General features: G+C 42.4%; 4 protein-coding genes across 5 annotated transcripts; 2 read left to right on the top strand and 2 right to left on the bottom strand.

Moving 5' to 3' along the window:
• Positions 1-2: 2 nt before the first annotated feature.
• msh2 (mutS homolog 2 (E. coli)) lies at positions 3-8,588 on the bottom strand. The gene is made up of 16 exons (XM_068583861.1): positions 8,339-8,588; positions 8,010-8,158; positions 7,237-7,521; positions 6,494-6,640; positions 5,827-5,976; positions 5,348-5,481; positions 4,960-5,159; positions 4,079-4,188; positions 3,839-3,962; positions 2,886-3,036; positions 2,681-2,778; positions 2,282-2,527; positions 1,299-1,503; positions 962-1,209; positions 679-848; positions 3-394 (listed from the first exon to the last, which is right to left on the bottom strand). Exons 1-16 carry the CDS (start codon positions 8,544-8,546, stop codon positions 227-229), a joined length of 2,793 nt encoding a protein of 930 aa, XP_068439962.1. The 5' UTR covers positions 8,547-8,588; the 3' UTR covers positions 3-226.
• A 5,823-nt stretch (positions 8,589-14,411) lies between these two features.
• On the top strand, positions 14,412-17,246 carry gch2 (GTP cyclohydrolase 2). Its single transcript, XM_068583866.1, has 6 exons — positions 14,412-14,835; positions 15,211-15,320; positions 15,548-15,603; positions 16,107-16,138; positions 16,244-16,328; positions 16,551-17,246. Exons 1-6 carry the CDS (start codon positions 14,595-14,597, stop codon positions 16,678-16,680), a joined length of 654 nt encoding a protein of 217 aa, XP_068439967.1. The 5' UTR covers positions 14,412-14,594; the 3' UTR covers positions 16,681-17,246.
• On the bottom strand, positions 14,446-19,907 carry cript (cysteine-rich PDZ-binding protein). Of its 2 annotated transcripts, XR_011077866.1 has the most exons (7): positions 19,741-19,907; positions 19,464-19,529; positions 19,157-19,211; positions 18,850-18,953; positions 18,407-18,514; positions 14,698-14,892; positions 14,446-14,559 (listed from the first exon to the last, which is right to left on the bottom strand). XR_011077866.1 is itself a non-coding variant. In XM_068583867.1 (5 exons), exons 1-5 carry the CDS (start codon positions 19,754-19,756, stop codon positions 18,450-18,452), a joined length of 306 nt encoding a protein of 101 aa, XP_068439968.1. In that variant the 5' UTR covers positions 19,757-19,900; the 3' UTR covers positions 18,050-18,449. The 2 variants fall into 2 exon arrangements, 1 of the variants encoding a protein (XP_068439968.1); XM_068583867.1 differs by lacking the exons at positions 14,446-14,559; positions 14,698-14,892 and having other exon boundaries at positions 18,050-18,514; positions 19,741-19,900.
• A 597-nt stretch (positions 19,908-20,504) lies between these two features.
• Positions 20,505-23,334, top strand: pigf (phosphatidylinositol glycan anchor biosynthesis, class F). Its single transcript, XM_068583629.1, has 5 exons — positions 20,505-20,865; positions 21,666-21,757; positions 21,955-22,071; positions 22,183-22,291; positions 22,976-23,334. The coding sequence occupies exons 1-5, from the start codon at positions 20,638-20,640 to the stop codon at positions 23,087-23,089; spliced, it is 660 nt and encodes a 219-aa protein (XP_068439730.1). The 5' UTR covers positions 20,505-20,637; the 3' UTR covers positions 23,090-23,334.
• Positions 23,335-24,391: the final 1,057 nt, after the last annotated feature.

The raw sequence follows: 24,391 nt of genomic DNA, 5'->3' as shown, positions 1-24,391 counted from the left end.
GGTGTCTTGTTTTTAAATTCACACCCTACAGAATTACCAAAAAGTGTCTGAAGTTCATAACATGCAGCAAAGTGTTTATGGAGAACTTGCACATGCAACAGAAATTGAGTCAAAAGCTTGCAAGTACATGCAGACATTTTTATTGAAAAACTATACAATGTAAGCTAAGCGCTACAGTAGTTGACCTTTTATTGGCCATGATGAACACATGAACGAGTCTTAAAAATCAAGTTGTTTTTCCACGTGAAAGGATGTCTGTGATATAAGTGTTGTTTTTGGCTACAAGCTCCTGCTTCATTTTCTTGAGGGCCGCCTTCACCTCTTCTTCACTCAGGGAGGCCGCAGCGAGGGACTTAGCCTTTTTCAGGAAGTCCTGGATCAGGTTTTCCCCCACCTGAAGGAAAGGGAAGACCAAAACCAGCAGTTTCAGCCTCATGACCAAATGTAGGAGAAAGTTCTACTTATTGGTGCGGTACAGAATTGAATACTTACAGCGGCGTTCATACATTTTGACCAAAGGCTTTCCATGACCAAACATTTTGTGAAATCTCAGTGTATACATGAAAAAGTGAGGAAATGTAGTATTCAATCTCTTAAAAACCCTTTTCACATCACATTTGACAATTATAAAGCAAAGAACCTCTATAAATCTACGAGCATCGACTTGTCAACCCGTACTTGTTTGTCTGTCCGTCGTCTCTTTGCCTCGGGCTCTTCCTCCGACTTCTCCCCTGCAGGTTCCTGGAACTCCTCCAGCTCCTCGGCCTTCTCCTTCGCCATGGCCACCACCGATGGCGGGAAGCACGCCATCTCGGCAACGTGGATTCCAAAACTCTGATCGCACACACCTGTTAGACACACAATTAGAGAGATTGAGTCACCATCTTACATGTTACAAACAGTCCAGAGAAACAACAAAATAGATCTAACTTTACATTATGATACATAAATGTGTGCCGACCTGATTTGACTCTGTAGAGCATAGTGAGTGTGTCGTGGGAGGTCAGTGCCGTGACGTGCAGGTTGTGGACGGTCGGCTGCTGCGCCGCCAGCGCCGTCAGCTCGTGGAAGTGAGTGGCGAACAGACAGAAGCAGCTGATTTCGGAGGCGATGTGTTCGCTGATGGCCCAGGCCAGACCGAAGCCGTCGTACGTGGACGTGCCTCTGCCGAGCTCGTCGATTATGATGAGAGAGTTCTGCGTGGCCGAGCTGGAGGGAAAACGCCAGCGTTGAGAAAACGCTTGTGTGACATCTTTGTAGTTTAAAAAAAACAAAGAGCTCGTACGTCTGTTTCTTACCGCAGGATGGCAGCAGTCTCCAGCATCTCGGACATGAAGGTGGAGACTCCTTTGACCTGGCTGTCTCCTGCTCCCACCCTGGCCAGGATACTGTCAATCACGCTAAGCTCCGCCTTTTCGCATGGCACAAAGCACCCTATCTGCGCCATCAGGGCAATCACACCCACCTGACGGATAAACGTTGACTTGCCGCCCATATTTGGTCCTGCAGACGAGGGAGTGGAAGAGAGATAAAGCAAGATGACCTTGTTTTGCCTCAGAAAGGAACCAAACTGAGCATTTCTCTTTGTTCAACCGCGAAGTCGATGCGCAACATTTACAGATTAAAAAATGACGACCGAGATTGTAACACAATCTTCACACACACATGAAAACAACAGAGCGATTCTTCTTTCTTTGCATTTACTGATGTGGGAGTGAGATTTCGGAATCGATGGAATGTGTGAAAAGGAAACAGATCATCTGTCCAGGCCTCGCACTCTTTTCTCAAGATGCTTTTCTGGAAAAATCGGGTTAGTGTGACAGACCGGGATCACGCCAAGTCTTGATTTTAAGGACAAACAGTCTATGCCACTTATAATTTATCTGTGAAATCTCTTATCTGACTTGAAATTATAAAATTGATCATAGAATAATGTAAACAACCCCTGCAAATGTCACGTTGTGGTCAATTTTTAGGTCGACAAGGCAGCGTAAATTATTATTAAAGAGAATTATTAGGTAAATCTGCATCTCCCGTCATCTTTCATAGCTTTATAGTGAGTGTCAGATGTTCGGTTAAGACATTTTAACCGTTCTCATGATGTTAATTAGCAACTTTTTCACAGGATAGCCAATTCAAGTTAAAAAATGTTTTAAAAAAAAGGGCAATAAAAGATCAAACCTTTCTAAACCGATTCTGAAAAAATTAACTTCTATGTTCATTCTATTTTCCTCCTAACTGAGCTGAATGTGTTTTTTTTCAACGCGTCATCTCTCTTTACCCGTTATAATATAGAAGTTCTTCTCTCCCTGGGCGAAGGACATGTCGTTGGGTATGAAGGCGGTGTCTGCGTCCGTCTCCATGCAGGGGTGTCTGGCCTGCTGCAGCTCCATGCGCCGGCAGCCGTCCGCCAGCAGCCGGGGCCGAACGTACGGCACCGGAGCGGACACGGACGCCACGGCGAAACTCGCCACTGCGTCCATCTGAGCGATCACGTCGCTCAGCGTCTGGAGAGGATCCACGTAGCCTGGTGGGGGGGGGGTCAGAAAGTTCAGCCTGGGTTTTCAAAAGCGACTCAAATCTGATTAAAAGAACACTAATGTGACCACAATTAGCATAAACACGTGAAAATGCATTTCTTCCGTCCGTTAAATTGACCGCGAGCGGCGGCGTTCCCCACCTGAGGCGATGTTGATGATCTCTTTGACGATGGCGTTCTGGGCCTCCTCGTACTCCTCTCTGTTCTTGGTGTACTCCTCGTTCAGAGAGCTCAGCTTGCTGCAAACACGTGACAGAGCACAAGCAAGGCGACGGACCGTCAGCTGACGGTGAGGGCACCTTCATGCGAGGCAGACGTTAAATGTGCGTGACGCAGTGAGACGAACCCGTTGGTGAAGCGCACGCCGTTCTTCTGAACGTCCAGCGTGGTGAATTTCTTGTTGTTCCTCAGACTCTTCTCCTCCTTGCAGGTGACCCTCAGGTAGAAGCCCAGCATGGCGTTGGACTCCAGCTTCACCGTCTTCCCGGCGTCCAGACCTGAACCACAAAGTTGCTCAAGTTCACCCAGGTTGGGCCGACCCGAAATGCTCAGACGCTTGTGACCGAAAAACCTCAGATAGCCCATGACATCCTAATCTCTTGGGCTATTTGAGGTTATTCTGCCGGGTCCCACATCAATCATAATGCATCAACATTAATTATTAGGAGTTACACTCAAAGTGAACATGCGTGCGTGCGTGTGTGGTTGCTTTTCATTTATAGGCCTTAAATATAAACAAATTAGTTTTTGGTGCTTTCGCTGTAATATAATTTATGTGATTGTTGCACATTTTGTAGCCGTTTTCAATTAAAGTCAAATTTTTGTTTCATGTCTCATTCGATAATAATAAAAGAAAAGTACAATATAAGTAAATATTAACTAAGTTTGAGGAAAGTTTAACAGCTTCCGTTGTTGTTGTTGGCAATCCCAGATAAACGCAGTTTGAATCCTTGAACAGGGTCCAGAGGGTTGAAAACAAATATTTGTCAACTCCTTTTATCTGGGTCCAGGTCGCTGCAGCAGCCGGCTACATAAAGATGAGCCGGATGTTTCCCTCCCCAAAGGCAAGTTAATCTAAAGTTCTGCTGTATGTTACATCCCAACTGTACATGTGGGCTGCGTCCTCACCCAGGATGATCTGAAGGATTTACACTCACGGTCTGTCTGTGGCACATGATGACCGCATGCTGTAATGGAATTGCTTTGGCGTTTTTGGCATCAGCAGATGACGCCTGCAGCCATTCGTTTGAGCTGCAGACTCAAACGTCTTTGCACAGATGTCTGTCTGTAAGTATTCACCAAGTTCTTTGGCTGCGCTGTTCAGCACCGCCTGCATGCTCTTTTCCAGAGCGTCCATCTTTTCTCTCAGCTCACTCAGCGCTGGATCAAACGACGCCTTCACCAGGAACTCGTGGTGGTCAATCTACACACAACATGCAAGCCAATACACGCGTTAACGACGTGCAGAATTGTTAAGCATGGTACAGAGACAAATAATCCTACATTGTACATGTGAACACAGATTACTGAAGCAAAGACCTGGTTCATGTCCAGCGTGGTTTCAATCATCTCCTGGTACTTGACAAAGTCATTCTGCAGGTCTCTGAGAGGAGAGAGGAACACGGCCTCCAACAGAACCTGGTAGCTACCTGCAACACATACACACACACACACACACACCAGAAAACAAAATAGGTCGTATGCACGGATGAATGAATGCCTCTACCATATGTATCCTGGCTACTAATGCATATTACATGCCAGTGTATCAGATCCATTACCTGCCTTCACTCAAATTTAAGGCAGCAAAGCCAAAAGGCTTATTGCTCAAAATGTGGAAATATTACTTTAACTGCTTGCTTCCGCCAGACGAAGATGTTTTTTACTTTCTACAATAACAAAGTGAGTTTCTTGTGGGATCAGGACAATCTATCTGGCACCGTTTAAGGATGGTTTCTTTTGCATCACGTTAACAAGAGGGATTTTACTTCCTTATAATGGTTATTTGCATAAAAACACACAATTTAAATATTAGGAAATTAATGACACTAGTTTATTGGATAATTGCTTTAATTAAATAAAAGAAATCTTAGCATTAGTAGTTTTCAAGCCGTTTCATGTCAAGTCATAATTCCCTCTCAAAAATTACTCAAGTTTCTCGCCAAAAAAGAACATTTTACAAGATGATATTAGAACACATAACGTTATAATGTTACATGCTCATTTTTACTGAACAGAGCTTGAACGCATCATAAATGACCTCAATGCAACGTAAACAAGCTCTACTCCTTCAAATTATCTGACTCAAAAACTCCAACAGTAGTTTTTTGTCATGCCAGTCTCAGTGTGTGTGTGTGTGTGTGTGTGTGTGTGCCAGCGCCTCGGGTCAACCAGATAGTATCGACTGCAGGTCTGTGTACCTGAGTATCTTTCCAGGGCCGAGACGAGGGCGGGCACGTGGCTCACGGCCTGGTAGACGCGGAAGCAGTCCTGCAGCGTTGCAGATTGACGGTGGAACTTCTTGGCCAGACGGTGAAGATCCGGAAACCGCCGGAGCAAATCCTCCTGACAGGTCTGCCGCAGCTCGGAGTCGCAAACGAAGCTCTCCACCAGGTCCAGCCTACACAAACACACACACAAAAGACACGCATACATCATGAGTATCCTCAAAAATTTCAATAGCAGATTTTATGGCCAGGTAAGCAACAGTTGTCATTGTGAAGACGGCGTTTGTCGAGCCTTATTGCTCTGCGACCATCCATTCAATAACGCTTCGCGACGTCCGTCCTCACGCCGCGTTGGAATTACCTTTCCTCTATTTTGGTTTTGTCCATGAGCGGCTGTTTGATCCACTGGTTGACGAGACGCTGGCCCTGCGGCGTGCGGCACTTGTTCAACAGACCGGCCAGTGAGTGAGCTCCGCTGGTGTCGTCAGGTGATCCCTGGAGGATTAAACGTGTTCCCATCACCCGTTCGATCATCATCATAAAAACATCTACAAAACAGATCTCTTGACGTCCACAGTCCTGACAGAGGCGTCGACCAAGCAAGAGGCTCAGTAAACACTGTTGTGGGACTCGTGTGTGCGTGTAAAACTATTTCCTTGACAATTATTTGACTGTTCACTGCAAAACCTATTGGTGTTAAATTTTCAGGATTTTTTTTCCTTTACTTCCATTGAATCAGCAGAAATGCAAGGAAACATAAAAAAAACTACATGCATGACTTATGAGAAAGATAGTGTATTATGTGTGATTTGGGGAATGTGTGAGGCTGCTGTCACTGACCTGGAAGAGGTTCAGAGCCCTCACGGCAGCGTTGTCCAGTCTCATGTACTGACCCAGGTCCAGCGTGGCGAGGCTGAAGGAGTTGAAGTTGGACTCGTCCGAGAGCAGTTCAAGGAAACGCACCACCGCAGCCAGGCACGACATCGCCACCTGTGAATGAAACCGCACACAGACTGCTATTCAAACAGCTCATTAGCCCATTTCTTTATGTGTTTAGTACACAACAAGAACTCTAGCTTGTTACTGTTGTAAGAATCTAACTCAGGAGGTCACGAAGAAGCAAAGACAGGTGCTGGGAAAGATCATCATTTTGACCGATTGTTGCATTAAAAAAAATGTATTAAATCTGGAAAGATTCAAGCGGAGGAAACCGATTTGTGATGTCATGTGATCGCAACAGAGTCGCAGACGTTTCTAATCGTCCCACAGCTCCGACTGCGTCAAAGAACCAGGTCGTCCTCTTTCTCTGTGTACATGTCGAGCTGCAAGTGTATCAGATATCTAACCGCACCAACAGTGAATCTGTAAGATCATATAACATCCTTAGAAAAAGCACTCAACATTGTTATTGTGTTGTTCTTGATGGCACAATGCGTGACAGATGATTTACATACAATTGTTGGGTTTCTTCCTCTTCTCAAATTTTGGGGATCTCCTTTTTGCTCACCTGTTTGTCCAGCTCAGGCAGCGTGTTGCTCGCCACGGTCTCTCCTCTCTTGGCCCTCAGCAGCCTGTTGAGATCCTGGACCATGTCCTTGCTGCTAAACTCCGCCCTCTTCCTGTCTGAGATCAGCATGCCGCCCCGCTGTACCACCTAAACGAAACACACGACGGCAACGTCTACTTCACGCCGCAAATCACACAATGAACACCCATCACACGTCGTCCTGTACTTGTTCTTGGGGACGTTGAAAAATGCTGATAAGATTTAAGACTTTTCAGAATCCACAAATCTCTGTACAGCAGTTTTTCAACATTGGAAGAGCCGTATTTTACAACTCTGGTTATAGCTTAGTGGAAATATTTATTCCTAATGATTACCAGGTAAACGGTTATACGCTTGAGTCACTTGTCAAGCATAAAATCACAGACATTAGCTTGTTCCAGGAATGATTTAACCTATTTATTTTATACTAACAGACTCTGGCGTGGGTTTCCTCTGGGTTCGTCCCACAGGCCAAAAACATGCCGTTTATTTAGAGCATCGATCACCCGCATGAGTGAATGTGAGCGTAAATGATTGTCTGTCTCGATATGTGTCTTGAGATAAAGTGGCGGCCTGTCCCGAGTGTTTCCATAGCTTGCCCAATGTCAGCATGGATCGGCTTTGTGTTTGCTCTTTTGTATCGTTTTTAAGGATAAATGGAACACACCGTGGCTCACTTTTCCTTTGAGATGGAGCACACGTACCTCGCGTAGTTTATTGCCGTCAGCGTTGCCCTCGCCCTGGGCCAAGAGGCACTCTTTGGGGCTGATTTGGACCAGAAGGGACTCGAGGTTGGAGAAGATCTCGTTGTCTGGGAACTCGCACACTCCCATCGTCCTCTGGGCTGCGTCCACATAGCCGACGCCGACCACTCGCTGTCCATCGGCCCCGGTGGCGAACCGCACGGCTACAACTCCCGCACAGTCCGCTGCTCCGGTACCACCACCGAACAGAATCTCCTCAAACTGGGTCAAGTTGCCTGGAGAGGCCTGAGAGGACAGGAAATGGGCAAGAGGTAACAACCAGAGAAACAACCCTTTTATTTTATTTAAAATAGTTGGCAACACACAATGGACATATTCCATTAAGCTGAAGGTAAACTTGTTAGCAAACAATATTCAGTTAACACTTCTGTACATTCATGAGCGACGTACATCTCGTGTTTATCGGTGGCTTGTTTTTTTATTAGAGAACTGAATCCAGTTATTTTGTACGATTTTACAAGACCTGCGGATAACTTGTTTAACTTTGAACATGCTATTGTCCTTAACATGTTTGTACAACTGCACACAGATCAGACAAGTGTAAACTATGATGACTTTTGCATACTTTCGACAATATTGTGTGCTGCTTTTTACACAATACAGGGCCTCTGCTAAACACAAATTGCACCATGAAGTACTGGCACAAAGAAAGTACGGCAACAAACAGAGCTCATGCATTTTTTTTTTAAAAATCACAAATATCAACACAATACCTTGTAGTCGATCTTCCAGTCGTGCTCCTTGCTGCTCTTGCTGTGGTTCTTGTACACTTCCACTCTGTACTGCCTCACCAGCAGCAAGTCTTTCACAAAAGCCTCGAAGTTCAGCTTGCTCAGCACCACACTCTCCAGCTTGCCACTGCCTGTTGACCAACAAGCCCACATTAATTAAAAAAACAACAACCGTTATTTAAGCTAGCGGTGCAGCACCCAGCAGGCCTGCTGCTAAACCGACGCATGCGCATGCATCGGGATCCCGCAGGTGACCGTAGCTCGCTGCCCGCTGCTAGCTTTGCACGCTTCGCCTCCAGAGGCAACATTACCTGAGCCCAAATATTTGATGACTCCATTGGTCTTGAAAACTTCCCTCGCCGCGAAAATGGCGTCCTTCCCGTGAACGGTGTAGAAGTCGTTACGGTCGAATATTCTGAAAGTCGTGTCCGGTTTCTCCGGCATGGAGTGAATGAAGCCCAGAAAGCCATGCTCAGCGGCACTGTCCAAGGACAGGTTCTGCTTCGGCTGCACCGCCATGCTGGAATCTCCCGCGCTGGTATCGCACCGGAAACAGCGTACAGCGTACCTCCTACTTCCTACCTCCTACCTCCTACTTCCTACTTTTTCTTTTTGATGTTTAACGGCGGTTGGCATCCATACGTATTTGGTGCATTACCCCCACCTTGTGCTCCGGAGTATGGATCAGACAGGAGCCTCTCTTTACCCTGGAAACAATATATATATATATATATATATATATATATATATATATATATATATATATATATATATATATATATATATATATATATATATATAATACAATTAAAATAAATAAATAAGAAAAAGAAACAATTAACAGTCTTCTTCTTCCTCCTTTGCAGATCACAAAGCACCCAAAAAGGGGCCAATTTCTGTATCAGAGTGTGATGATTAAAAAAAATTGGCAAGAAGAAAATAACAAAAGATAACAATATAGGAACATTTTAAATATTTAAAATGTGCTGAACAATTTCCAATTTTGAAATATATTATTCAAATATTATAACTTGTTTCTTCCATTATTTTTTTTTACAGTTGCTCTTGCTGCTTAGGGAAGAAAAAAGTAATAATACAATGCATCAGCTGAGGGGAAGTATGACACAGTGTGAACTGTTGTTTCAAGGGTGGGACATAAATGTTGATTACATGCCTGCGTGTGCATGCTCTCTTTTTTCCAGGATCTGTGAAAACACATGCTGCCATCAAGCTCCCAAGAAACTGCATGACTAATGTCATCATCAACAGCACAGGCAATGTCTTTCCAGGACAAGTGATCATACTATATTGTTCCATTGTTAAGTATAGGTGTGTGTGTGTGTGTGTGTGTGTTTGGTTTATCCAGGGTGCTACTTAACCGCAATACTGAGTTAAATAGAAAAGGGTATTTCAAAGAACACGTCGGTCGTACGGTTACGTATCATTTCATTAAGTTCGCTAATAAGCAAATAATGTCCTTTCTCAACCACCTGATTTCACCAACTTTCCCCTCCAAACAGTACAGGCTGGACTTAACCCGCACTAATATTAATAATATTATCAGGTTTTGGCAAGTGTTCTGGGAAACCTCAAACTGAAAGGGAAATTATTTGTGTTACAGCGCTGTGAGGAGTGAGAGCTTGCTGACTGGTTATTAAATTGACCATATTTCATTTTTATTTTTTGATGTTTTTTTTTATTTTAATGGATTAGTTAACTTAACCCCCCTGTGTTATATTAGGGTAGTGCCAAGTATGTTAGAGGTGAATTTCTTTAAACTTGGGCGCATGAAACCGGAACTATCTGCACGAATGGATTACACAGAATAGGAAGGAACAAATGGCGAAAAAATGTGACGCTTTCCTCTAAATACTGAGCAAACGGTCCAGTTTTGCCAGTGCTTTTTGTTCAAAACGTCACAGCCGTCCTCCCGGCTCTTCTGCTCGCTGTACACACACCTGTCTGCATTCGACTCTGCTGTCTGACTTGTATGCTTGATATGTGGTGATAAATTAGCAAACAACAAAACATTTAATGTTGAAAGACACTTCTAGAACAAGCACACAGCATCTGCTGAAAAGTATTAAGCTGCAGAATAAGTGATTCCTCAACTGCTGCAGCAAACAGAGCAAAGTAAATATACTTTCAGGAAGTGGAGCGAGTCTGTAAACTCAACTATTGCTGGCGGTTCTGTGGCAGTTCACGAGACATTGAGGCGTCCGTTAGTAAAGACGTGTCCGTCCTCCTCAGTTTGCGGTGCTCTAAAAATCCAGTATAGTAAGAATGCTCAGTGTAAACGCAGCAAAAGATATGCATTTTAAATGGAAACCTCACGTGGTGGTCAAAACTGCTACTGCAACTGCCACAGTAGCCACGAATATTGATAGTGAAAGGACTAATTGAGATTGTACATTTTGGTACACCAAACTTGGCAAATGACAAAGGCTCCTAACAAATTAACATTGTGGCTGCGAGTTTTTAAACTGAATGAGATCTCGTCGACCGAGGATTATTCAGGATCAGGAGACCGAATTTGGCTTTAAAGTTTCCCTTCACACCAATTGGTAAACTGTAAATCACTGTAGTCACACACCACATGCAGGAGCTTGGAGGCCTCAACAGACACTCAACAGAAAGGTTGTCATGAGCCGAGCAGCACAGTTGTCATTGTTTGCTGTAATAACTTGATTCTCCTCAGTAAATAGCCATTAACTCCCCAACACAGACAATTCGCTTTAAATTTATTTGGTCAGCTTTTACCGTTTAGCCCCACTTAAGCGCCGGACATTTCTCTAAAAAATTCCCAATGGTTTGCATACCCATACTAAATACAGAATATACTCAACTACAAAGGCTATTTGAAGAATTTCAAAAGGTATATTATACAGAAAACACTTGCGATACCAGTTAAGAGGTTCATATAGCAGTATACGTGTTACTGGTTTATTGGTTGATGACAGAACACAGGAAAGAAGAACAAAATACAAAAACTTTTTTTTACTATAAAATACCACTATGTGTTACCAGTATCTCTGCAAAGTTTCACTTTAAATTAAGTGATGTTAAATATTTTTTGCAATTTATTTTGTGCAGATTTCGTGTACCGTAGGTTTAGCCCTAACTTTCTTCCTGAACCTTGGACGCCTCTGGTTCCACAACATAGGTGCTCTGCTCAAGCAGATACACCAATGCATATCAAGCAAGTATTGTTTAATCCATAAGTAAGTCATATTTCAGTTTTTTGCCTGGAAAAAAAGTGCTATGTGGTTGATATTTTGCTGAGGCTTTGTCTGACAGTGGTTTTGGTGGATTCCCTGAGTCCTAAGCTTTCTAGAAAGGTGCGCTAATCATGTGTGGCATCAAGCTAGGGATTTAAAAAATTATATTTTCAGAACTTGTGGAGCTCTCTCAAGTCACTTTTGAGTCCGTCAAATCATATTTACGGTTTATGTTCATATTTATGGTTGAATTGTGTTATAAATATGTAAAATGTTTTTATATGCTGTCGTGTGACCAGTCTTTGCAGAGTATGGTAGTCTCGCCCTACTGGCTTCAAGGCACATTGCGTCCAACGCTGTCTGTGCCGCTTTTATTTTATTGTTTTAATATCAAACATTTGTGGATGACTGATTATGTAGGGTGTGCCATGCGATTGTTCTTTGGTCTCTACCGTACCATCCTGTATCAGTCTACACACCTTGACTATTGTCCAAAAATTGCGTCTCTTCCCGTTTTGCAGCACGTCAGAAACGAATGACCCTTCCCAAAGTCCACAGGGTCGAGGTTGGTACCAATTGAACGGCAATAGGCAAATTAATATTCAAAAATACAATTTGCGAGTTAATCGAAGGTTGTCTTCAAAAGTCATTAGCTTACGTCTCCTCCCCGTCTCTTCCCTAGTGGTTTTCATCCCTAACCCTAACTCATTGCATGGATCCTGGACTACCTCACCAACCGTCCACATTATGTGCGGATACGAGAGTGTGAGTCACATCAGATTGGATGTCAGGGTTCCACAGGGAACCGTTCTGGTGCCATTCCTCTTCACCATTTACACCGCAGACTTTAAACATAACTCTGCCAACTGCGACCTGCAAAGGTTCTCTGACGACTCTGCAATCGTTGGCCTCATCTCTGCCGATGATGACAGGGAATAAAGAGAACTCAACCGAGACTTTTTGGGATGGTGCCAGCTGAATTACCTCCAATTAAACTCCAGCAAGACCAGTTTGAACCACTTTGAACACTAAGAACACATGTGAATACTTTTATTCATCACCTGGTGCAATATTTTTTTCCACATTTTTTTGTATTATTATTTATTTTATCTGCACATTTAATATTCTTCTTACTGTTTAATTTTTTTAATTTTGTTTTATTACTGTTTTACTGTTTATTTATGTTACTTGATTTTTATCTTCATTTACTTGAGCAATGCTGCTTTAATGCTGTAATTTTCCCACTGAGGGACGAATAAATGATCATCTTATCTTATCTCTCTCAATAGTTCAGCCTTTTTTATGGTTGCAATGTCTCTCAGAAAAGAACACCTTTTACTTACTTACTGTGGCCATGTCTCTGAGAAATTAACAACTTTTACTTCTTTACTGTGACCATGTCTCTGAGAAATTAACAACTTTTATTTCTTTACTGTGGCCATGTCTCTGAGCAATGAACACCTTGTACTTCTTAACTGTGGCTATGTCTCTGAGCAATGAACACCTTGTACTTCAGGGCTCTCAAGGGAGGCTACAGTTCTGGAATACGATCGCTTCACGTTTGATTTGGGGGCGGCTGTAGCTCAGGGGGATGAGTGGTCGTCCCGTTATCCCAAGGTAGCTGGTTCGATCCCCAGTCCCCCCACAGTTCACACGTCGAAGTGTCTCTGAGCATGACACTTAACCCCTCACTGCTCCCCGGGCGCCTCACAGGGCAGCCCACTGCTCCTTAATCAAGGATGGGTGAAATGCAGAGAAGAATTTCCCCAAGGGGATTAATAAAAGTAACTTAAAAAAAAAAAAAAAAAAAAAAGATTCCTCTCAAATCTTTGGCAGTTAATTTTTTTTTTTTTAACAGGTTTGCCATAAAATATTTGATGGCTTTGTGATCGCGCCACAATATCTTATTTCAAGAGTGCTACATCCCTCTGAAAGACTCTTTACAATTTTATACTTTTCAAACTCAGTTAAATCTCCTTTTTGGCCCATTTTGCCTGAGGAAAAGAAACTGCCTTATAATGATGCACACCTTGATATAGGACGTTGATTTGTTTAGGCCACGATGAGGGGCATTACACAAATACACATCACCTGATGTCTAAATTCAATGGGCATTCAAGTTTACACAGCTTAGAGTTGGAAAATATGCATACAAAGTATGATATGATGATATGCTATTTTTAGTATAGATAATTAAATTGGTGCAGATCAGAGCGGAGCAGAGCAGTGACTGCTCACTGCACTCACTGCTCTGCTCTTAAATTTGCTAAAGATACTCAAGGCCCAGAGAAGATAGACGCTGGTGTCCTATACATTAAACAACAAAACTGATGTATCGACTTTAGCACGCTATGCTGTGCGCGGTTAGCTTGTCTGTAAATATTAGCTAGGTGACTAAAAGATACTTAGCTGCAGTCTTTTGAAGTTGAGAAAATTGGCTTTTCAGAGTACTTCTGACACCACCTGCTTTAACTTTGTAAATTAACACTAGGCCTACCACTAGACGGCATTTTACTCAAGTTGTTTAAACAACTCTGAGAGAGTCAATGGACTTTGCCACTGCATATTTAACACTGTGGATTTTACTGTCCTTTTAAGTTAAATGGTTTGAATGGCTACATGTAAATATGCTATCGATCCTTTAATAGTTTACCTAGGGTGGGGCTCCACCTGCAGGGAGAGGTGCTTGAAAGCGACATCTTTGCATGTGACACACATTGAAGTTACACAAATATTTAAATGAATCGAAATTATGAGACAGGGCCACAGTGGCAAAAATGGACTTCCATATATACCTGCATTATTTAATTCATTTATGGAGTAAAATATTTGCCTTGAGGATTTGCTGCTTTTATCTTTGGGGTTTGAATTGTTGATTAAATAAAGAAAAACATGTGTCGCCCTAGATTATGAGAAACTGTGATTATTAACTAATTTATTGACCTGCTTGACACTGCACACATCAAGCCAAGTAAAGTAGAAAGTCACGAGCCGGCACGAGTAGGATCTGTCCATTGTCTCGTAAATGAAGCTCATCAAAACGAATAACTGGAGACGGACGTTATGTGTCAAGTGACGAGCAACACTCGGCTGCACGGTTTGGGAGGAGAGGGGTGGGGCTGACATTCAACCTGCTGACGAAATGCATGTTTTGACGTAGGCAGCAACTTACCAAGAAAAGTGCACGAGGCACAGGGTCGAGGCTTTATAAACGCGCTGAGCACCGGGACCAAGAGTACAGCCGAACTCTCCAGACCTGCAGGGTATTCCAGCTCCAGGACTCAGCGCATCTCTCCATCTCTCTTCTTCCAGAGCTAGAACAAAAACAACAACAACACAAACCTCCACCATGAACGGCCACTGCAACGAGCTCATCATCGACAGCAAGAAGTCCGCCGTACACCGCCAGCACGAGACGTCCCGCAAGGAGAACGAGGACTTGTCCCGCTTACCTGCGCTGGAGGTCGCCTACACCAGCATCCTGCGGGAGCTCGGGGAGGACACGAGCCGGCAAGGGCTGCTGCGCACGCCGCTGCGCGCAGCCAAGGCCATGCAGTTCCTCACCAAGGGCTACCACGAGAGCATCGAGGGTGAGTTCATCTCTGGGGGATCCTCGCAGAGGAGAATTAACCTGATATGAGCTTCTTCTGTGGAAAAAAATGTGGAAATCCACTGTTGAATAGAAACTCCAGCGCGCTGTAACGCCGTTTCAACTGAGCTGATTCAACTTTTCAATAGCTGTAGTTTGTGGTTGTGACATTAGCACTGACTTGCATTAATATCTATATATTATCAATTTTCTTCATATATTTGGTATGAACACATTTAGGCCTATAGCACTGGATTAAACTTGATTAAATTAACCACAAACACATTTGTAAGAACAGCTGATCAATTGATAAGAATCATTTGTTGAAAGTAGATGATACTTCTTTGAGCGTTCATACTGTGTTTGTAACCCCCAGACATCCTAAACAACGCAATATTTGACGAAGACCACGATGAGATGGTGATTGTGAAGAACATAGACATGTTTTCACTGTGTGAACATCACCTGGTGCCCTTTTTCGGCAAGGTAAGGCAATGTGTGTGTCATTGCTGTGCCTGGGGAGCAAATATTAAATTGTTAATTTGTGTGTGTTTCCAAACATTACAATTTAGTTTGACTTGTTAATAAAAAGCAAACATCTTCAAAAGTCAAAGTTAGATTGTGCGTGTGTATCTAAATATTGTGAGTTGAGACTTTGAATTGCTAACATTCACCATTCTTCGCTCTGATTATGTGACACTTTGTCTCTTCAGGTTCACATCGGATACATTCCCAACAAAAAAGTGGTGGGATTGAGCAAGCTGGCAAGGTAACGCGCGCACACATCATACCCTCCCGCTGCAAATGTGTGTGTCTGGTGTTGTTGCTGGGTGACTGGGTTCTTCTGTTATTTCAGCTCTTTGACCTGTTGGATTAAATCTAAGCCCAGTGGCCAGCATCTAGTCCCCTCGTCAAGCACACTCACAGTCTGAACTCTATCCGCTCTCGAGCCATGAGAAAATCCCTTCAGACCTGTGGGAATCGCCAGTTATTATCACAGCCTCTCTGTCTGTCTCCTTTCTCTCTTTCCTAAAATATCACACCATCTCTGAACATGTGAACCCAGAATAACAGAAAAGGAGTCACTGTTGGTATTTTCTTTCGCACATCAGTCAGAGTTCTGTAGTGTGAATCATTCACAGATGAAGGGTCCGTGGATAGGGTCAGTGCAGTAGAGGCAGAGAGTCCGGGACTGTGAATCAATGATTAATCATTATTATGCCTGATCTTTAATTCTTTCTCTCCAATTTGTTTGTGCTCTGGTGTCTGCAGGATTGTGGAAATCTTCAGTCGAAGGCTTCAAGGTAAGCTTCCAAATAAACAACAGGATGTGCATATAATAAAGTCTTTTTTTATAGTTTACACATCATCATGTTCACATATGCCCTAATGTCTTGCCTCTCTTTCAGTTCAGGAGCGTCTAACCAAGCAGATTGCCGTGGGAATATCTGAGGCTCTGCAGCCAAAAGGTGTAGCTGTGGTAATAGAAGCAGCGTAAGTACACACACAACTCCTTTCATCAGTAAAATTGGTATAATTTAAAGCTGCCCTACTACCACACTGGCAAATTCTAAAAGGCTAGTGTTCAATAATGGGACTGTCGTTACATGCAAATTCCTATTTTTCAACATTCCCTGTTTTACTTGGACGATTTTCCTAAAAGGACGTCAAAAGCCTCAGCTGCAAATCTAATGTGCCATTTGTGTGTGTTTGCAGGCACATGTGTATGGTCATGCGTGGTGTCCAGAAGATGAACAGTCGCACAGTGACGAGCGCCATGTTGGGAGTTTACCTGGAGGACCCCAAAACCAGGGAGGAGTTCCTGTCTCTGTCACAGAGCGCCTAACGAACGTCATTCCCTCCAAGGCCTTTGTGGCACATGCAAAGCTCCAGAGTAGCACTAGATCTGCATCTGACTTTGAAGAACACATACAAACCCATAGCAGGAAACTTAAAGCTGCCGTTTGATGCAGTATCCAAGCAAACTATGGAGCTCACCTCACTGACTCGTTAGATTTTAGTTCTGCAGCAGATAATCACTGTGAACACTGTCAACTACAGGAAATATAAGACTCCCATTCTTGGTGCCTTTGTTAGATATTTTATAATCAACGTCCTAAATTGCAATTGTATAAACCTGATGTTGGCACACGTCAATACTGAAGATTTTCACTTTTATTTATTCATGTGAATGTCATTGGTGCTTTCGCGGAGGATCTTTTACGCCTTTCCTGGTTGTAGTTTCGTACTTGCAATCCACTGATTTTAATAATTGAATTAACTAATTTCTAAAGCCTTTGTAAAGTATGACATCTCTGTCCAAAGAGTAAAATAAGTTATGGATTGAATGGATTTTTTCTTTTATCGTTGACCACTGTTGCATGTATTTTGAAGACTCTTTACTTAAATAAAATTATGAGAAAAAAAAGGGAAAGTTGTCAGTCTTGCTTTGTGTATGTTCAAAAGTGATTACGGTCATGAACACCGGTCATTGCATTGTTTGTTTCACTAACTGACATTACAAAAGACAGCGTCTTAATTGTATACTACAAACTAATACATTTTGACTATGTAGTGTGTAGGTGAGAACATCAAAGTTACTAAACATGAGGGCTCTAGGGATGGCTTTGTCACAGCTATAAACTGGGATAATATATGGAGGTCCCTGAATGCATCACAAGACAGAATAACAGGAGCAAAAATGCAGTGACATCACAAGCAAACAAGAAGATTCACATAATGATATAACCAGTTGAAGTCACTTGTAATCAACGTCGGCGTTTTAATTTAAATAACTTCTTTAGGAAGGTTGTGTTCCCACTAATTTGCTACAACCCAAAATTACCTACTGTATATTAATTGTGTTAGCTAGAGACTGAGGCTGTTTTATTACAGTGGTCCAACAACATGAATCAATAACGAGAGATAAAAACAAGTGTGTGCACATGTGGCTGCAGGCCTGAGGGAGAGCGAGGCCTTTAGATAACAAAGAAGGAGTCTCTGGTCTGACAACCTGTGAACTATAACCTTTATCTCCGACAGCAATGGAGGAAGGAGGGGGGTCACACTTGACAGCACAGCGTGCAGTTTCCTAATATGATTATGTAAGAGTAAACCAATTATTACAGGCATAGAGGAAAAATATGACTACGTTGTGCGTAAGAGGCTAACTTTATGGCGTCAGACGGGTAAAAAAATAACCCTGTCTCATGTCATTCATATTGAATGGTTTAATTCACTTAAAAAAGCAACACTTGATATATTACTTACATAAAATAATTGTTTATAAACAGCAAAGTATTGAATTTAAAATATACAAACAAATCTAGAAGCCTGGACTTGAGAAACAGGCGATAACTGGTGATGTATTTAGATACAACAGTGCTTCTCTGTGCTCGGCCACTGTAATAACTCTAGTGGCATCATATGATTTTCTGTAATAAGAGGGCAAAGCCAGCTCCAAATCTCTCCCTTTCAAAATGGTAAGATAAATAAAACAAAAGAGCTACAGCTGTATAGCGAGCAGGAAATTTTGGAACGATGACAAACATAAACATCCATCTCATCCTCACATCTGATATTCACTCGTAGAACGGATCACTGATCGTCACGCTGTCACACAGATGTCTGTTTGTAGTTCTTGGTGTCCAAAACTTTCTTTCCACACATTGCACAGATTCCTGGAGACAAAAAATGAGGAAAGAAAGAAGGATGGAATTAAATATCAATTTTTAAGAAAAAAGCATTATCAGTGGCAGAACACATGTTAATAAATACAACAGACACAGAGCAACTCTGGCATTCATTCAGGGCTGTTTTGTGCTCACTTGATAAATGTGTCAAAACTTGGTCAAATAAACCCAAAACTACATTGCTAAGCTACATACAAGAGGACATGACCTTTATTTGCAATTTAGCTGACCCAATGTATTTTGCCACATAGAATCGATGCAAAAATCTCTACATTAAAACAAATCTCTGTTAAGTATGAATTCCCGTGTGAGTGAGTTTATACCTTTCTTGTATGCACAGCCCTGACAGTAGTGTGATCCAAACTGATGAACTGAGCTCTTGCAGATCCTGCAGGTAGCAAAGCCGGTCTTGCTGTATGGGTCAAACCTGATAGGGAGATACAATAAAGACTTTATTAAAGAGGCACCAATATGTGTTGTATCAATGCTAGTGGCAGAGGTTAATGAAATAAATGGCTAGGATAAATGTTAATATGTACAAATTAGACTGACTTAATAAAAATATGTTTGTGTGACTTTCTGGAAATAAAAACAGAAATGATGGAAGTCAGACTTTAGCGAGCTCCTCACCTGGCTTTCTTCGAGGTCAGAATCTTGTTTTCATTTAGTTTACGCCCACCACCCTCTAAAAAAGAAAGAAAAGCAGAAGGAAGTCAATTAATCACCATCATCAAAGTCAGCTGTTGTCAACCTGAGGGTCAGGGGTCCTGGACTGGTTGGATAAAACAGGCTATTTGAAGATCTCACAATGGGCTCTAAAATCATTGAACAATTTATATAGTAAACAATTAATAAACAGATTAATGGCCCTAGCGGCAAATAGTGGCCACTGAACAGACAAACACTCATGTCGACTGAATCTGTGTGCTCTGTTTACCTGTTGTATTCCGTGCTCCATCCTTCCACGTGTCAGGTGTGATGACTTTGCCGAGCTTCTTCTCGCCTGAAATAACAAGCGACAGACAGTTTGTAGAGAAGATAATATATCTAACGTGCAGGGTCGGTGTTCACAGACCAAAACAACAACGAGGACACCAATGACAACAGTTAGCTTGGCTAGCAAGTTAGCTTTCGAAGCATCTCAAGACTTCGCTAAAAGCACACAAATAGGTTAGAGTAAAAGATAGACAGCATCTTAACAGGGCGATACGTACACTTTTCACAAACCATGTTCTCTCTGTGTCTGTTTTAAATCGATGCTTTTCAGCGGTTAGTCCAAATAAAATATAAATGTTAGCTTAACGTTAGCTTGCTCGATGACTGTTTGTGTATTTCCGGTCGTTTCTTCGTCTTTCCCACTTGCAACAGATTGATTGGTCAAAACTGTGACAATCTCCAATGTCATTGGCTGATACTGCCGTCCATCACAGAAAATCCAGTAGAACGTCACCCCCTTTACATTCCACTGCTCTTCAAGGCAAGACCCGCCCTATGTTGAGGCGGAGACGATTGGTTAAAGTCAGGCAATGACGTCGAGTACCAATACTAAAAAAGAGACATTTTCTGATGAAACACCTGTGCATATTTGAGATTATAGATATTGAGGAATATGACAAACTTGTATTTCTCTTGTATTTCGCTTTTACACTGCCACACAAGTACAGTATCAGTTTAGAAGAGGTCGATATAATCCCATCGCAAACCTACATTAAAACTTGAACATATAGTATGTCCTAAAATATAAGTAAACACTGCTGCTGTAAATTCAAATGTAATAAATATCAGTACGAATACCATTGTCTCTAGGACAACAAAGCTTGTGTAATGTGTTTATCTTTTTCACTTGTAAAGTGTAGAATATTATAATTGACATTATTCTCGTTTTGTTGTATTTCAAGCATGCATTTCGCAGACGACACGACTGGACTTTTATTTTGAAATCCAAGCGGAAGTCTTAGTTACTCCATGTTTACGGAAGTGTAGGTCAAACAACTCGGCCATGGATTAAACCCGCTCTGTACATCCGCTGCTAGATTAATATTGTAAAGTATTTAATTGGAAGTCTGTCTTTTGTCTTCGTCTCCTATTGGAGATAGTCCCCGTTAGTCATCATGTGGGACCATGAAATCAGAGCCATGGCGTCCACTCACGCCATCATCGCCGCCTCGGTGTTCATGGCGACCGTTCTACCTGCGGCGCTCGTGCGCGGCTTCTCGGTGTACGGCACTCACCTGCTGTGGCTCTACTCTGTGTCCGGGGCGGTCACCGCGGTCAGTGTCGCCGTCTTCTGGCTGCTCGGCATCACACCGCCCACCAAGAAGCACACAATGGGATACAAGGTGCTCCGACATGCTCTCTTCATTGTGACAGTTGTGTTCAAGTACCGAGACATGACAAGTACTGGAGTAGTAATGACAACATGTGTTTAGAGTATGACAAGTGAAAGTGCCGACTGCATGCAATAGCTGATATATTCCATTTAGATTGTAAATACATTACTGTATGCATTATTGTGCAGTTAGCATTGCATGTTGTCGCTGAGTTGTTTAGTTCCCAACCTCTTGTGGTCAAGTCCTCTTTACAAGGTCACACGTTTATTTGCATGGTTATTTTAACAACAATTAAAAGTGTATAGCACAGAACATAAAGGCACCAAGAAGAAAAATCACAAGGCTTTCTAGAAAGACGCATAAATTGTATGTATATAGTAATTCAGTATTGTAGATTTAGTATTAATATTACTTGTTTTTATTTTTTACAATGTCTCTTGTGTACACTTTACCCTGTTTGCTACTGTACTACTGAAATGTCCCCACCGTGGGAATAATAAAGGAATATCTAATCAAATCCAACCTAAAATATGAAAGTAGAAGATACAAATAAGCTCAAATAGAATAAAACAGACACAACAGGAGGTCAGAATTAGAGCACGTTGTGTACGATATGAACAAGTCCTGCTTTTAAAGAACTGTGACTGCTGGATCTGAACTCTTCAAGCCAAAGAAACATTTATACCATTGAAGCTTGATTTGAACTATTGAGGCTCTAGCTTTTACTTTTTAACTTGGAAGTTATGTAAAATTCATCTTTTTCCATTATTGATTTCTCTCAAACTGTATTTCCTCATTTCCGTCTGCAGCTTTCTCGGTTGTTTCGTTCTTGCCTGTACTTCTTCCTGTCGTGCCTGTTCTTCCACACGGTGGTTGTTCTATACGGAGCTCCGCTGATTGAGTGAGTATCTGCTGATGCGCATGTCAGACCTGTATGTAGACGGATGTCAAACAGGTGTATGTAGTTAATGCAACTTGAAATGTCTCACCCAGAACCGAATGGTTGAAAAACAAGCAAGCGTTTGCGTTAGAACTTAATCTCTCGCAGCCGTCAGCGATACTGCGAGCCTCTAACTTCTAATACTGTACGTGTTTCAGATCCGCCTTAGATACATTCTCCTTATCTGTGCTGCTGACGTCTTTGACCACACTGAGGTGTCTGTGCGTCCTCGGCCCCAACGTCCAGGCCTGGATACGAGTATTCAGCCGACACGGGTGAGACACAAATCAATTTATTTCCTTCTGTTTTGTGGTTCATGTGCTTATCATGAGTCTCTAAATTGAAGATACTAACTTGTCGTTGCTTGGCTCTGTCTCCATCTCCAGAGCTATGTCTGTGTGGGACACCTGTCTACAGATTACAGTGGCCCTCACATTGGTGGGAGCCTGGGTGGGAGCCTTTCCAATACCTCTAGACTGGGACAGGCCGTGGCAGGTCAGCACACAATGAAACCCAATAAAAAAGTGTATTCTGTCAGATCTTCATCCTAACACTGGGTGTCATGCAAGAGCAATTTGTTATATTCTTATCCTAGACCTCTTTTCTCCTGTGAGATTCACTAAACTCTTAATTGCACAAATGTATCTTAAATCACTTGTTTCAGCTCGATGAATGCCACCTGTTCATGACGAAAACATGACAAAAATATTGATTGTATAGAAGTCTATGAAAAAATAGCTTTACTTCTTGCTTGATTTATTACCTTAGTAAACATAAGTTTATGGTCTCAATCGCTAGTTTTAAGTCTTCTTTACTACAACATGATAGACATAAATAGATCATAAAGCGGAGTATCCCAAATAAATCACAAACCGAAGTCTGAAATTATCATTCAAAGTGTTGACCATTGAATCCCTCCCCTTATTTTGGGAATTCGATTTTTTTCTTTTTAAAGGAAAAAGATTAAAATTGTAATTAAAAAGGGAGTTCTCTGCAAAACGATTGGAGCCTAACTCTAAATGACAACGCTGTACTGCTGTTCTTTTCTTTAAGAAGTTCCTCTTCAAATATAACGTTCCAAGTGGAAACATGCTTGTTTAGGGAAAAAAGGTATAATAGCTCAGCTCCTCTTGATCCAACAGTGCAACAATTACACTCACTTGTCTTTGCTTCTTGTAGGTTTGGCCCGTTTCCTGCAGTCTGGGCGCTACCATCGGCTTCCTGACCGGCCTCGTTGCAGCTCCTGCGTGGATCCACTATCATCGCAAACAGCTCACGTACAAGTGCAAGTGATGGACAGACAGATGCGTTTCTGTGTTTGTGACACGAGGGCATTTCTCGTATTCCTGCTGTATTTCTTTAACTTTGTACTGATTATTTATTGGGAGCATTACCTCCTCTTGCAACCTGTAGGAAAGAGGATTTTGTATTTACACAAGACTGTATGAGCAAGATGTACGCATGGAGGTCGAATATGTTCTCTAAAGATTGTTTAAATAAATAAAGCAATATTTCTCCCCTGGAAATCTTTTGATTAAAACGCCAGAAATGTTGTCAACATCAGTCATTTGAGTGATTGAATGCTCGAACCTTTAGGTGGTGCTGTTGGATCGTGTGTGTGTGTGTGTGTGTGTGTGTGTGTGTCTGTGCGCGTGTGTGCGTGTGTACGTGCAGGGAGTTTAAATAAAGAAAGGAAAGCAGGCCTCACGCTCATTTGGAAAGTAACACACAGTAATCAATATTATGGTTGGGTGGTCATTTTTTGGAAGACTCGTGACGGAAAGTTAGAAAGTTAAACACAAAGTATAAACTCACGACACACACACACACACACACACACACTGCAGCCGTTCTGCACCTCTAAGCTGACTACTGATGAATACTGTTCCTTTTTAAACAGCCATTAATCTTGCTCCAACTCTTTTTCAACACCCGCCTCCTGCTCCCTCTCTCGGTCTCATTCCAGCTTCTCTTCAGGGCATCGATCGATTCACTTTTATTTTAAGGACATTAATTTTCCTCCTTTCATGTCGCCCACATCTCTTATTCAACCCCTCGCAGCCTGGTAACCACAATAAAAAACATACACATGCATCGCGGTGTCCAACTGTAAAGTAGATGAGGGATGTTGTTTGCAGACAGATGTTTGTAATACATTACGACTCCAAGTAATTATGTGCAGGAAAACATGTCTTTGCAGTGCGACGTGGGATTGGTGGGCAGTTCCTGCACAGAGCCAGGGGCAAAGCTGTCCATTCACTCTGAGTTTGAACTCTTACATAAGGTGGTTGCCGGGGAAAGACTGAGGAAAAATATCCTGAAGAAAAAGAAAGAGAAAAGAGGGAACACAGGGGCGAGAGAGAGAGAGAGAGAGAGAGACTTTCAAGCCTTTTTAAATAGCCCACATGCATTTATGACACCAATCAGCACATCTAAACACCTGCTGTTATATCCATTATTCTGGTTCTCTGGTCTTTTTTTCATCACCTTCCCCAGAGGGCCCTTGGGAGAGCAAAGGGTGTGATCGAACTGATTTCACCTCCAACCGGCTTGTGATGTGTCCTCCTCACGCTGGGCATGTCACATCTGGTGATT

Source organism: Clinocottus analis, unplaced genomic scaffold, assembly GCF_023055335.1.
Source record: "Clinocottus analis isolate CAN_PGR_092001 unplaced genomic scaffold, fCliAna1.0.p SCAF_19, whole genome shotgun sequence".
Taxonomy (NCBI): domain Eukaryota; kingdom Metazoa; phylum Chordata; class Actinopteri; order Perciformes; family Cottidae; genus Clinocottus; species Clinocottus analis.
Note: the sequence above shows the minus strand (reverse complement) of the source record. Positions and strands in the feature narration are given on the sequence as shown.

What these genes read in the sequence shown, in the direction of transcription:
- cript (XM_068583867.1), bottom strand. An exon ending in TGGAGCACGGAATACAACAG is followed by an intron (nt 19,212 to 19,463) that starts GTAAACAGAGCA and finishes TTTCTTTTTTAG; the next exon opens with AGGGTGGTGGGCGTAAACTA. An exon ending in CTGACCTCGAAGAAAGCCAG is followed by an intron (nt 18,954 to 19,156) that starts GTGAGGAGCTCG and finishes TCTCCCTATCAG; the next exon opens with GTTTGACCCATACAGCAAGA.
- gch2 (XM_068583866.1), top strand. Translation starts at nt 14,595, where the DNA reads ATGAACGGCCACTGCAACGAGCTCATCATCGACAGCAAGAAGTCCGCC. An exon ending in CTACCACGAGAGCATCGAGG is followed by an intron (nt 14,836 to 15,210) that starts GTGAGTTCATCT and finishes TGTAACCCCCAG; the next exon opens with ACATCCTAAACAACGCAATA. An exon ending in GCTGTGGTAATAGAAGCAGC is followed by an intron (nt 16,329 to 16,550) that starts GTAAGTACACAC and finishes GTGTGTTTGCAG; the next exon opens with GCACATGTGTATGGTCATGC.
- msh2 (XM_068583861.1), bottom strand. Translation starts at nt 8,546, where the DNA reads ATGGCGGTGCAGCCGAAGCAGAACCTGTCCTTGGACAGTGCCGCTGAG. An exon ending in GGGCTCTGAACCTCTTCCAG is followed by an intron (nt 5,482 to 5,826) that starts GTCAGTGACAGC and finishes TTAATCCTCCAG; the next exon opens with GGATCACCTGACGACACCAG. An exon ending in GGCGTGCGCTTCACCAACGG is followed by an intron (nt 2,779 to 2,885) that starts GTTCGTCTCACT and finishes ACGTGTTTGCAG; the next exon opens with CAAGCTGAGCTCTCTGAACG.
- pigf (XM_068583629.1), top strand. Translation starts at nt 20,638, where the DNA reads ATGTGGGACCATGAAATCAGAGCCATGGCGTCCACTCACGCCATCATC. An exon ending in AGCACACAATGGGATACAAG is followed by an intron (nt 20,866 to 21,665) that starts GTGCTCCGACAT and finishes TTCCGTCTGCAG; the next exon opens with CTTTCTCGGTTGTTTCGTTC. An exon ending in CGAGTATTCAGCCGACACGG is followed by an intron (nt 22,072 to 22,182) that starts GTGAGACACAAA and finishes CTCCATCTCCAG; the next exon opens with AGCTATGTCTGTGTGGGACA.